Source organism: Mesoplodon mirus (assembly GCF_964341445.2).
Source record: "Mesoplodon mirus genome assembly, chromosome: 3".
NCBI lineage: Eukaryota > Metazoa > Chordata > Mammalia > Artiodactyla > Ziphiidae > Mesoplodon > Mesoplodon mirus.
In genome coordinates this window covers 15,332,597-15,344,281 of record NC_138978.1, presented here as the reverse complement: position 1 = coordinate 15,344,281, position 11,685 = coordinate 15,332,597, and the positions used below count along the sequence as shown (strand labels likewise).

General features: G+C 52.2%; 1 protein-coding gene across 2 annotated transcripts in view; it reads right to left on the bottom strand.

Moving 5' to 3' along the window:
- The window catches only part of SPEN (spen family transcriptional repressor), a 96,181-nt gene that overhangs the window by 2,550 nt on the left and 81,946 nt on the right, over positions 1–11,685 (bottom strand). For both annotated transcript variants that reach the window (XM_082615832.1, XM_082615831.1), the window contains exons 11-14: positions 2,110–10,216; positions 1,215–1,688; positions 854–1,048; positions 366–524 (exon numbers count right to left, since the gene is read on the bottom strand). In XM_082615832.1, coding sequence (XP_082471958.1) covers positions 366–524; positions 854–1,048; positions 1,215–1,688; positions 2,110–10,216 — 8,935 coding nt within the window. The remainder of the gene's footprint in view (positions 1–365; positions 525–853; positions 1,049–1,214; positions 1,689–2,109; positions 10,217–11,685) is intronic.

The following is an 11,685-nucleotide window of genomic DNA, read 5'->3' as shown; positions in this document are numbered from 1 at the left end:
GAGAGCCAGGCTGAGTCAATTTCCCAACCAGCTAAGGTCTCCAAGACTCTGTCTACCAGAAGAAAACTAGGTATCAGAAAACGACCATGAAACTAACCCGAGAGCTTCTTCTCTGTCCTTAAGCTAAAGAAGAACCTCTGCTGCCTCAGCCGTCCACTGACTGTCCCCAGGCTGGGCCGCAGTAGTCCGGCCCATGCACTCCACTGGTTTCCTCTATCCAGGACGCCCCTTTGTCCAGCTCCTCTGGGAAGCTGTCCTGACTACTCTAGCTGGCACTGGCAGCCCATGCCACCAGATCAGTCAGACGGCCTGACCAGCCGAGACCAGCCCCACGTGTGTGCGCCGAGGCAGGACACTGGGCTGACCTGATTGGAGCCAGGGTTGGGAACGTTGATGATGCCTGCCGCCTGCTTGGCCTGCAGATACGTGATGAAGGCAGCCTTGAGGGACTCGGTCTGGCTCACGACGTCCTCTTGGTCACGGCCACAGGGCAGAGCCAGCAGCAGACAGTAATCTGTCTCCACCTGGGGAAGAGGAAGCTGTCAGTGATCGGGGGGCCATCTCACAAAACAGCCCAAGAAGAGGCCTGTCCAACCCAGGTGATTCGGCTCCTAAATCCCCACCTCTACGATGACCCTGAGGGCCATCCGTATATTTGCTGAATGAAAAAAAGCATCTCTGGATCTAGAGGCACTTTACACCCCTCGTGGAGAGAGAACATGCCCTTCATCGTCCCCTCCAAGAAAGCCATTACTGCACCCCGTGACAAGCCACGGAGACAGGCAGTGGGGGGCCACCCGTGCCTTCCCCTGCTGTGGGCGGGGCAGTTGCTCACCTGGGCCCTGAGTCTTACCGTCATCCTTCGGGCAACCCCCTCCAGCTGTGAGGCCTCCAGCCGCATCCTCTGGGCAATCCTCAGGGGGGGCCCTCCTTCAGAGAGCGGCAGGGACCGATGGGCCAGGACATTGTTGCCAGAGACGAAGTGGAGCTGCACAGCAGCTGTGTCGTTCTTGAGGGCCAGTAGGCCCTGCCACACGATGGGGTACTTCTGCTCACAGGGAAAGAAACAGAAGTGAGCTCACGGCTGGAGAACCCAGCTGTGCTGGCCACGGCCCCAGGCAGCAGCTTGCTGATCTAAGTCAAGTGGGGCTCTCGGGACACTGACAATAGCACACAGCTCGCAGGGTGGTAGGGGAGGCCCCGCCCAGGCTTACCTTCAGAAGCTGGACCATATCCACAGGTCTCTGGGAAGTCAAGTGAGGAGAGGAATCCTGTTTGGGGGCGGGCTGGCTTTCAGTGTGCGGCACAGCCAGTCCTGGAGGGGGGCTGGGGCCTGGGGGGGTAGGGACAAACGACGGCTGCTTTGGGGCAGCCTGAGCAGGAGGAGGGGCCGGGAGGTCAGGCTTCATCGAGACAGACACGGGGGAGGGATAGGAGGGCTGGCTTGTTTCCGCCGGCGCCCTGTGGGCCTGGGCGTGAGGCTCAGCCGGCCTGTTTCCAGGGACGTGCGGGAGGCGCGGCTGCTCTGCTCCTGTCTGGGTGCCCTTGGCCTCCTGGGAGACTGGAGGCATCTTGCTGCTTGGTGGCTGGCCTGGCTGGCCGAGCTGGGAGGGCTGCGTGGACTGGGCCGGCTGCGTGGACTGCGCGGGCTGCAGAGGCTGCGAGGGCTCGCCTTCAGGAGGGAGGCCCTGGAGTTGGGCGGGAAGAGAAGGGAACAGGGTCAGAGTCTGTGACGCAGCAACAGCATCCTGCCCCAACCAAGCAGCCGTGAGCCCCTGGGCAGGTCAGCCGCAGGGCATCCCCTGTAGGCCAGGCCCCCGGAAGGGGCTTTAGCCAGATGGCCACGCTCTCGGGCGTTCAAGATTGAGGGTTCCGGTGACAGGTCACCTGTTCCCTACCTCCTCACCCCCCGCGGGCAAGATCCGCCCAGCCACCCGCTCCCACAGTGAGCTCCCTCCATGTCCCCAGGCTCTCTGTGCTGTGATTCACCCCTCCATTCTGAGATTCAGGAAGCGCCTCTCAATCCACAGCAAGGACCATGTGTTTTAGGGACCTTACTGGCACCTCCGCCACTAGTTGGACCAGAAGGCGGATTTCGGGCGCGCTCACCTGAGCAGGAGCCTTGGTCCGGGCAGGCAGGCCAACGGAGGCAGCAGCAGGGAACTGCGCGTGCGCGAGCGGAGCCGGGCCGTGGTAGGTGCGCACGTCCCCGTACCTGTACTCCTGGAAGAGCTCCCCGCTGGAGTGCACGATCTGCACCCCGTGGGTCACCACCACGGGCGGGGTCAGAGGCAACCCCTGCAGCTGGTTGCTGGGCGTGACTGTGAGGATGCGGGCCTCACCGTGGGGGGCGGGGGCGGGGGCGGCTTTGGCATCTGCCCCCTTGGCGGCTTCTTTCCCTGGCTGCTGAGGGGCCTTGCTGGCTGGTGGCACTTTCACCACCCCGTCCGCTGCCCGGGGCTGCTCGCTGACGGCTGTCACGTGAGGATGCACCATGATCCTCACATCCCGGGGCACAGTGTACGGGTGTAGCCGGTACTCAGACTGCATGACCAGCACCTCCGACTGCACAGGGGCTGCGGCTCGAGCAGCGGGGAGGTGATAATGCACTTCTTCCTCTGCAGAGTGCTGGGGGGCCAGGGCGGGCACACCAGCCGTGGCTGGCTGCGGGGTGCCCGCCCGCTGCGGGGCCCGGACCTCTATTTGCTGGGGCTGCAGGGGGGCCCGAGGAGAGTGGAGCGTCTCTGGCCGGATGCTGTAGGTGATGCTGGGCAGCGTGGGCGTGCTCATCCTCACCTCACCCTGTGACAGGTGGCTGAGCGACACGGTCTGGGTGATGCTGTGGGGTGGCATGATGACGGACTGCTCTGGGTGGATGCTAGAGATGAACTGCGGCACAGGAATGCCCGCAGCCAGCATGACCGTGGCGTTAGTGGAGAGCGCGGTGGACGTGGTGCTGCTAGGGTGGCATGCCCTCGGGAACGGGGACGGAGCCGGCCCGCTAGGTCGAGGGGAATGCACATCTGGCTTGGTGGCTGCCAAATGGGAGACAGCCCGATCTGTCGGGGTGCTGGGCCCCGAGGTGACGTGGTTCACTTCTGCAGGCAGTTTGCTGGGCAGAGCAGGAGGGTGGTGGGGCGTAAGAGTGGACCCCAGGTTTGCTGGCTGGAGGACCTTGGTCTCTATTTTGAGGGTGACGGGGTCAGCAAGCTTTTTGTTAGTGGTGACTATGCTTGGGGTGAGGACCAGCTGGTTGTGAACCAGCACCGGGGGTGTGTTTATGCCCTGGGTGAGGACCTTTACTGTGCCACCCTGGGTGACGGGTGTGGACACAGAGAGATGAATGGGCTCAGGCTTCTCCAAGGACGGACGGTCGGCCTTCACCGATGAAATCACAGGAGATGCGTTGTAGGTCTGGGCAGTTAGTACCAGAGTAGAATGGGTGGCCACGTTTGCATAGCCTGAAGGAGCTTGAGGGCCTTTGGGCGGAGGCTGAGATGGCGTGACAGAATCGGGTTTGACCTGGGACTTGGACACCGACTGCTGAAACTCAATGTCCATTGCACTTGCTGGGGGGATCTGGCTAATCTTGGCACTGATCCTCTGTGGGCCTTCAGTCTTCTGCCCCGAATAGCTCAGCAGCACAACCCCTTCTGAAGTGTTCACACGCAGCCCAGCACCAGAGCCCGTGTCTGCCGGACGGTCGTCAATCACAGACATAGACCCTGGGTGGAACCGGCTGTTGTCATTAGTGCCGGATCTCTGTCGGCACTTTGCGGATGGTGCGATCACTGCACCTGCCACAGTCACCGCACCTGTTGTCGTGGCAGTCACAACCCCAGATGCAGCAGTCACTGCACCCGCGGAAACCGCCACCGCACCCGCGGCAGCGTTCACTGTGCCCGTGGCGGCGTTCACTGGAGCCGTAAGGACATTCACGGGCCCCGTCAGAACGTTCACTGGTCCCTTTAGGACGTTCACGGGGCCAGCGGGAGTGTTCACCAAGCCTTTCAGTGTGGCCACCGAGCCCTTCACAGGGCCTTTCAGGGCATTCACTGGGCCGGCCAGCGCATTCACTGGAACCAAGGAGACATTCACCAGGCCGGTCAGGGCGCTCACCAGGCCAGTCAGGGTCTGAGGAGCTGGTTTCGCCAGAGTTATCTTCTGCGAATTCTCCAAATCAATGCTGACAGGCATCCGGCTAATAACAGAAGTAATTTTTGGAGCAATGACTGGAGTCACCTTTTCTTTGTCAGTGGCCACTGGAACCTCTGAGGCCTGTGTGTCGGAGGTGTTAGTTACTGGAGCTGCTGCTTTTTCTTCTAAAAGAGGCTTTTTAGGTTCAACCGGAGGGGGCGGTGCCTCATGCAGGCAAGGGGCAGCACTGACAGGCTCTGCAATGGCAGTTGTGACACTCGTGGAAGTGACGCCCGTGGCAGATACGTACTTAGGGTCCATGAGGATCTTCCTCAGTGTGCTGGAGCTGGTGTCTATGTCAGAGGCCTTCGTGTCTGGGGGAAGGGCCGGAGATGGGGTGGACTGCGCCCATGGCTCCTCCTGCCTCGTGATCCACTCTGTCACCTTCGTCGGGGGACTCTGGTGTGGGATCCCCCCAGCAGCGACAGGGGGTGGGAGCTTTGCTATCGTTACGGAAGGAAGTGGGGGGGTGGGCATGCTTGAGTCACTGGGCGGGGTCACCGGGTCACTTTCAATGATGGAATGCACCTTGAATCTGGCTCGAGGCTCGTCATCCACAGGGGCTGGCTGTGAGGCCGGGGGAAGGTCTGGGAGCGCAGATGCTTTGGTTGGAGTCTTTTCTTCAACACTGCTTTCTTGGGACAAATTTCCCTGGGATGTAGTCTTGCTTGGGTCAGAAGCACAGGACTCAGGGGGAGTGGACTGGGGCTTGTCACTCTGCTTTTCTTCCTGTGGAGTTTCTGGGGGCTGTATCGTGGCCCCCTCACTTGTAGCAGGGCTCTTGCTTTGAACTTGGTCAGGTTCAGAGACATGGGTCTCTGTAGCGCCCCCAGTTTTCTTGTTTGTATTCCGTTTGCGGCGTGATCGAGTGGTCTTCTGGCGCCCTTTGTCTTTCCGAGCAAGAGTAACTTCTGCTTCTTTTGATCCTTTGACTTCCGGCACTGGGTGGGAGGTTTCGCTGCTGTTCTCTCTGGCTTCCTTGGTATCTGCTGGGCCTGCTGAGGCGTCAGGTGCACTGCCTGGTGGCCTAGAAGATTCTGTAGCAGCCTCAGTCTCCAAGATGCCTGACACAGCCTCATCGGTCTCAGGCTCCATCCCTTCCTCAGGAGACTGAAGATCTGTCTGCGACTCTGCAGGGTAAGGTGGAGGTGCTGGGAAGTTTTCTGGCTCCCCAGAAATGTCATTGATGATGGAACCGATGGCCGCAGCCAGCTCTGTTTCGCTGGCCTGGTGTGCGGGCTTGTCCCGGTCCTCTGTGGAGAGGCGCTCTGGGGCATCTGCAGCTGCCGCCTTGAAAGCCGCGGGGGTGGAGGTTTCTGCGAGCTTCTCGATGTTCTCCACGGCCTGCTCCAGCTCCATCTGCTTGGCTAATTGATTTGCTTCCGGGGACGGCTTAGAGGCAGACCCATCTTCCTTCTCTGGTTCCTTGCCCAGATCAGCTGGCTCACTGTTCAAACGCAACGATAAACTACCCTCCTCTTGGGGACTCTCGCTCTTCTCAGGGGAAACTGCCACGACTGCAGGCGTCTCCTCCGCTGGCAGTCCCGCAGGGCCTGCAGCCACGCTGGGACTTACGGTGGCTTCCACATTTCTCAGATTTGCAGATTTGTCCACCGCTGATCTAGAGTTTCGAGATCTTCCTCTCTTGGACTTGGAGTTTTTCTCAGGGGCCGTTTTTTTCTCCACCACTTCAACTGAGGGGGTTTCGGGTGGATTTTTGTCTGTGCTAGTTTCTTTTCGATCACGTTTTTGTTCACTTCCTGCTTCTTCTTTATCAGTCTTGGATTTTGTGTTATTTTCTTTCACGTTTAATTGGGGACTCACCTCAGTGGTGGCCTCAGGACGTTCAGCATCAACTTTTGGTTCATTTTTCCCCTTTTTCCCTTGTTGGACACCAGCAGCTGCTTTCTGGGATCGTGGGGATCTCCATCCCTCAGCTGGTTTGACCGTCTCCACTGGCTCTTTTGCCTCGGTCTCATCATCTTCATCAGCTCGACGGCGTGCCTTTGGAGGCCTCCCCCTCCTAGGGGTTGTGGGAACCACTGCAGCCTCCTGCAGCTCCCGCTCCAGTCTCTTCCTGGTCACTCGTGGTTGCTCAACGGGTTCCTTGACTGGAGAGCGGCTCTCATGGTCACCCATGGTTGCGTAGACGCTCCTTACATTCCGGCGCCTGGTTCGGCTGAGGGGCAAGCTCGGCTCAGGGTGTTCAGGGTCCGCGGATGAGTTTTTAGAGGCAGCCCTTGTAATCTTCTCCGCCTCCATCTTCAATTCTAAGAGCTTCTGTGCTTCTCCCCGAGGAGAACTGGACCGCCTGAGCTTTTCCCGGTCTATCCTCTCACTCTTCCTTGTGACAGGCTTCTCCACGGTCCTTGCTGCAGCTGCCTGAATGGGGGTCTTGGAACGTTTACTTTTGTTCGGCTTTTTATCTTTTGCAGCAACTGGAGGATCAACCTCTACACTTTCAGCAGCTGGAGGCTGGACCTCGTGGACACCCTCAGCGTTTTGACTTGCATTAGGTTCAACATTAGCAGCTGAGTCTGGCTTCTCCACTTTTGGCTCATCGGCTTCCTCAGGCTTCTGAGTCGGTTTTGAAAGTGTCTGGGTACTGGCAGGCTCTGGATCTACACTGATCTCTACCTGGGAAAATGAGGCCCCAGGAGTTGGAGGCTTGGCATCCAAATAAGGCAGCTGATCGACTGATGAACTTTCTTCAACAACTAAAGGAGTCTCAGCAACGTCTTTCCTGGCGTCCACTCCTGGGGGCAAGTCTACTTGTTCAGGCTGTTCCACAGCGATGGGAGTCAGATCAGATACAGGTTTTGCTTCTTCCGAGACAGAGGCTGGCTCAGTGGTCTTCTCTTCTGTCACCAAAGGCACCTCTCCTGTTTTTTCAGCAGCTGTCTTCTCCAGTGATGAGGCTGCAGACTCTGGAGCTACAACTGTGACACTAGGAGGCCCAATCGAAGGTGGAGGTTTCAGTTCTGACTCTTTATTTTCAGAAGCAGATTCTGGGGTCTTGGGGTGATCCTCTGTATCCTCCTGTTTCTCGACCTCTTTGGGTTTTTGGTCTTTTTCTTTTTCTTTCTGTTGCATTCGTGTGAGTTCCATAAATCTGCTGTGGAAAAGAACTACGGGCTCTTGAATCCAATCAGTTGTGCTATTCACTCCATCAGATGTCTGCCTCCCATATAACCTGCCAGAAACGAAGTCAGATTCTTCATCTTTTCTCTCTAGATGCTGCAGTCGCTTGGAATCTTGTTCAAAGATGGAGCTGTGTAAAAAACGAGAAGCAAATAATTCTTGCCTTTCCTGTTCTTCTTCTTTATGGTCATCTTTCTTATCATCCATTTTTCCTTCTGAATCAGTCCGAATTTTCTTCTTTTTCATGTACCAGGATGGAATAGGTCTTGGAGCAGAGTCAACCTTTTCTTTATCTTTGTTGTTTCGAAAATTAGCAAATCGGGAGTCCCAATCAAGAAAAGACCAATTTTCTTCTCGAGATGAAGACAGGGATTTAGCTCTTTCAAGCAAAGCCTTAGTGTCTGGTGTGATTGTCTTATCCAACGCGAAAGAATAAAACTTGTTCCTTTCTAAAGAACTGGAGAGTCTCTCATCTCTCTCACGTAGTTTGTCTTCTCTGTCCCTCAATAAAAAAGACAACCGGGAACTTTCAAATAATGCAGAGGCTCTGGGTGAGTGAGATTTGTGTTCACCGTCTTCATCAGAATCAGAAGGCACCTCACCAGGTTCCAAGTCACGAACAGACCTCTTTCGAAGGCTGTCTCTCTTAATTATGCTGTTCGGGAAACTCACATCAAATCTGCTGGCATCTTGTTTCATTTGAGAGTCCCACCGATTTAGTTCGTCTTCAGGATTCAAGACAGATAGCTTTATTTTGGCCATGTCTGCCATCTGTTCTCTCCTGCTAGAATCATAAGGATTAAATTTTAAGGACTCTTCTCTGACTGTTATATTAGAATACGGGAGACCTTTTTCATCTACTTTAGGAGACCCCTTTATTGACATTACCCTCGGGGAACCAACAGGGTCATCTTCCTCATGGAAGGAACCATGTCGGATACTGGGGGAACCACCAGTCCTTTCAGAATCTTCACTGATTTGGCGTGAACTTCTGTAGTTCCGTTCTCTCTTGGTGCAGATGTCGAAATCAACATGGTCCGTCCTTTTCTTCTTGCTGGGAGGAGAGTCGTCAGTGACATCCTGGGGGGGTTTGCCGACCTCATGAACAAGACTGCGTCTTTCATACTCGTCCGCGTCTTTTTGAGGGCTGCCAAACTTTTCGGACTTGGCCATTTCCATCTCCATCTGCTGTTTTCTACGACTCTGCTCCATTTGCTTTCGGTAACTCTGCGTGTGATCAATATCAATGCCAATGTTTTCTTCAGTATTTACGGAATGTGGTTTATCTTGGCCTGATTTACACTCAAGTGGTTCATCACGAAGACTGCAATAGTTTTTCCTATTATCTTCTCTCTCTGGTCCTTGATCATCTAATAGCTCCAGCTGTTTGAGTGGTGGTTTTGAAGGAGTGGGTTTTTTGGACTGGATTTCTTGATTTTCCACAGATTCACCTACTGGTTCTCTCAGCCTTGCTTGCAGATCTGAGTTAGGCCTTGATACAGTCCCAACAGAAATGCTGGCAAGCTCCTGACACTCTTTGGGGCTGGGAACAGCACTAAGTCTGTCTAGTTTGATTTTTTTAGATTCTCTTTTAAGAATTTCTTTCCTCACCGTCTTTTTTTCAGACTCTCCTTCCCTCAGTAGAATGACATCTCTAGATGATATGTCAGGCTGTTTCTTTAAAAGCACCCGAGCATCTTCCATCTCTGGGCTACTTTTCTTAACATCTGATTTTTGCCTTTCTGCTTTCAAATTGGAATCTGCAAAACGCCTTTTCCTCGCTTCCAGCTTCTCCAGGTCCACAGCACTTACCCCATCAACAGTTTGCTCTGGTTTTAGGTGCTTCCTGGGTTTAGGCCTGCCTTCCTTATCTACCACTTCTATGTGGCTTGAAAGCCCCCTTTCCTTTGGCGCTTTCATTCTAACAGATTCTAGTTTAGACAACTCAGATTTTGCTGGCTCTGTCTGAGAGACCTGAAGTTTCTGATCTAAGGCAGAAGACTTGACAGTGTCATTATCAAGCTTGGCTTTCAGCTTTTCCAAAGGAGTGTGGTCAATAACCTTCCCCTCCTTTTCTTTCACTCGAGTCAAAACCACACAAGGCATGAGTTCCAAGCGGTTTTTTGCTACTCCTTCTTTGTCAGCTTTCTCTCTGCTCAGTTTATTAGAACTCCTTGATTTTTCAGGGCTTTGTTCTCTCTCATTTTCTTGGTCTGTTTCTGAAGACTGAGAACTAGGGGAATGAACTTTTCCTTTCCGTTTCTGCTTGTCAGTTTTGTCCTTCTCCACCTTTTCCTTCCTTATTAAACGTCTCTCTCTTTCCACTCTCTCGGGATCAAAAGTTCGTTCTTTATCTGTCTTTTCATTTTTTGTATAGCGTTCCAAACGAGGTTTGTCAAGTTTATCATATCTTGGAGGGGAAAGTGAGCTACAGCTTCCACTCCGGTCCGAGGATCGGCTGTAAATCCTCCTCTCGGAATCACTAGGCAATCTCTCTGACTGTGAGGGTGACACTCCAGGACTCTGTGGGCGTCGCAAGTGAACTGGACTCTGACTGCGTTCAATTGGCCTCCTCTCATGGTCTCTGTCCCGGTCAGACTCAAATCGTTCACGTTCTCTTTCTCGTTCCCTTTGCCTGTAACTGTATTCCCGAATATCTTGTTCATAAGGATCATTTCTGTAATCCCTATATTCCCGGGGATCATCGTAATATCGTGATTCATAGTAGTCTCCTTGGTAAGTTTCCCATTCCGAATAAAATTCTCTCCCTCGAGCTGGATAGTCCCGTCTGGAATCCTCAGCATACGTGCCTGGAGTACGAACATTCTCATAATATGTACGATCTTGGCTATAGTCATACGATCCCCTTCGTTCTTCTCTGCCAAAGACAAAAAAGAATGTATTAGTTTTTTGTTTCCTCGTCACTTACACATTAATCATACATATGAGATTACAAAGTCCTGCTTCCTAAAATCTTTTCCATTTTTTAATCATTAGAACTGCACTGTCCAATATCATACCTACAAGCCACATGTGGCTACTGAGAACTTGAAATTTGGCTAGTCTCAGTTGAGGTGTGAGTGTAAAATACACACTGGATTTGGTAGACTTAGTTTCAAAAAAAAAAAAGAAACACTTCAATAATTTATTCAGATTGAGTATATGTTGAAACAGTATTTCAGACGTATTGGGTTAAATAAAATTAATTTTACCTTTAGTTTTACTAGAAAATGGAAAACCACATATACAGCTTGCATTACATTTCTATTGGACTTGGACAGCAGTGCTTCAGCCCCTTTTTATTCTTTTGGTATCGGCTGTCGTGACTTATGATGAGCACTAGTATTAAACAGTATCACATCCTACATCTCTAAGTCTTTCATAATTACTTTCCTGCCAAAAGATAGTCTTACCACAACTCGGGAAACAAATGTACTGTTTGAAAAGATAACAATTTAACTAAAATCTTCCCACCTATGCAACCTGTATATCGGTAACACCTCTACCTCAATTCACAATTTAAAAAAACACATTGGGGACTTCCTTGGTGGTCAAGTGGCTAAGAGTCCGTGCTCACAATACAGGGGGCCCAGGTTCAATCCCTGGTCAGGGAACTAGATCCCATGTGCCGCAACTAAGACCCGGCGCAGCCAAATACATATTAAAAGAAACAAAACAAAAAAATCTCCCCACACACTGGGGGCCAGTCTCCCTGGGCTCAGTCTCCTCACTTATAAAATGATAACTCTTCTTCACAAAGCTCTTAAGATTAAATAAGATAACGTTTGTAAAAACTTTCCTAACATAATACAAGGCACATACTTGGCCTTCAGTAAATGTTACTTTTCCCCAACCTGCCAACTAACAAATTAGGTGATTACAAACTGTGTCAGATAATTCCTTAATTGTAAAAGAATTCACCTCAGACTTTCTCCCACAGTGACATGTCCCAGTGCATTGAAAATAGGATTAAATTTACGTGCAAGAACATGTATGGTGTATAAAATGAAATTCACCTGTAATAGAGGCCAATTCCTTTACTCTTGTTCACTTTCCATTTTTGTCTTTCAAGCAGGTATGGCTTACTCAGTCTACATAGTACTGTCAATGACAGCTCAATGAAACATAACGAACCTAGAACTTAAACCTCTGAAGGCATGAGCTTTTGTCTTCTCGGCTCACAGCAGGTACTCATTTGTTGAAAAAATGAACCTTAGAAAAATATGTCAAAGTTGCTATTGGGCAATGTTCTAACCCATTTTCAATAGCCAATGAAGCATCTAGACTTACCATTCAAACACTGGAAGCATCAATAACATATTATTATATGCATTTATACTGAGCTTT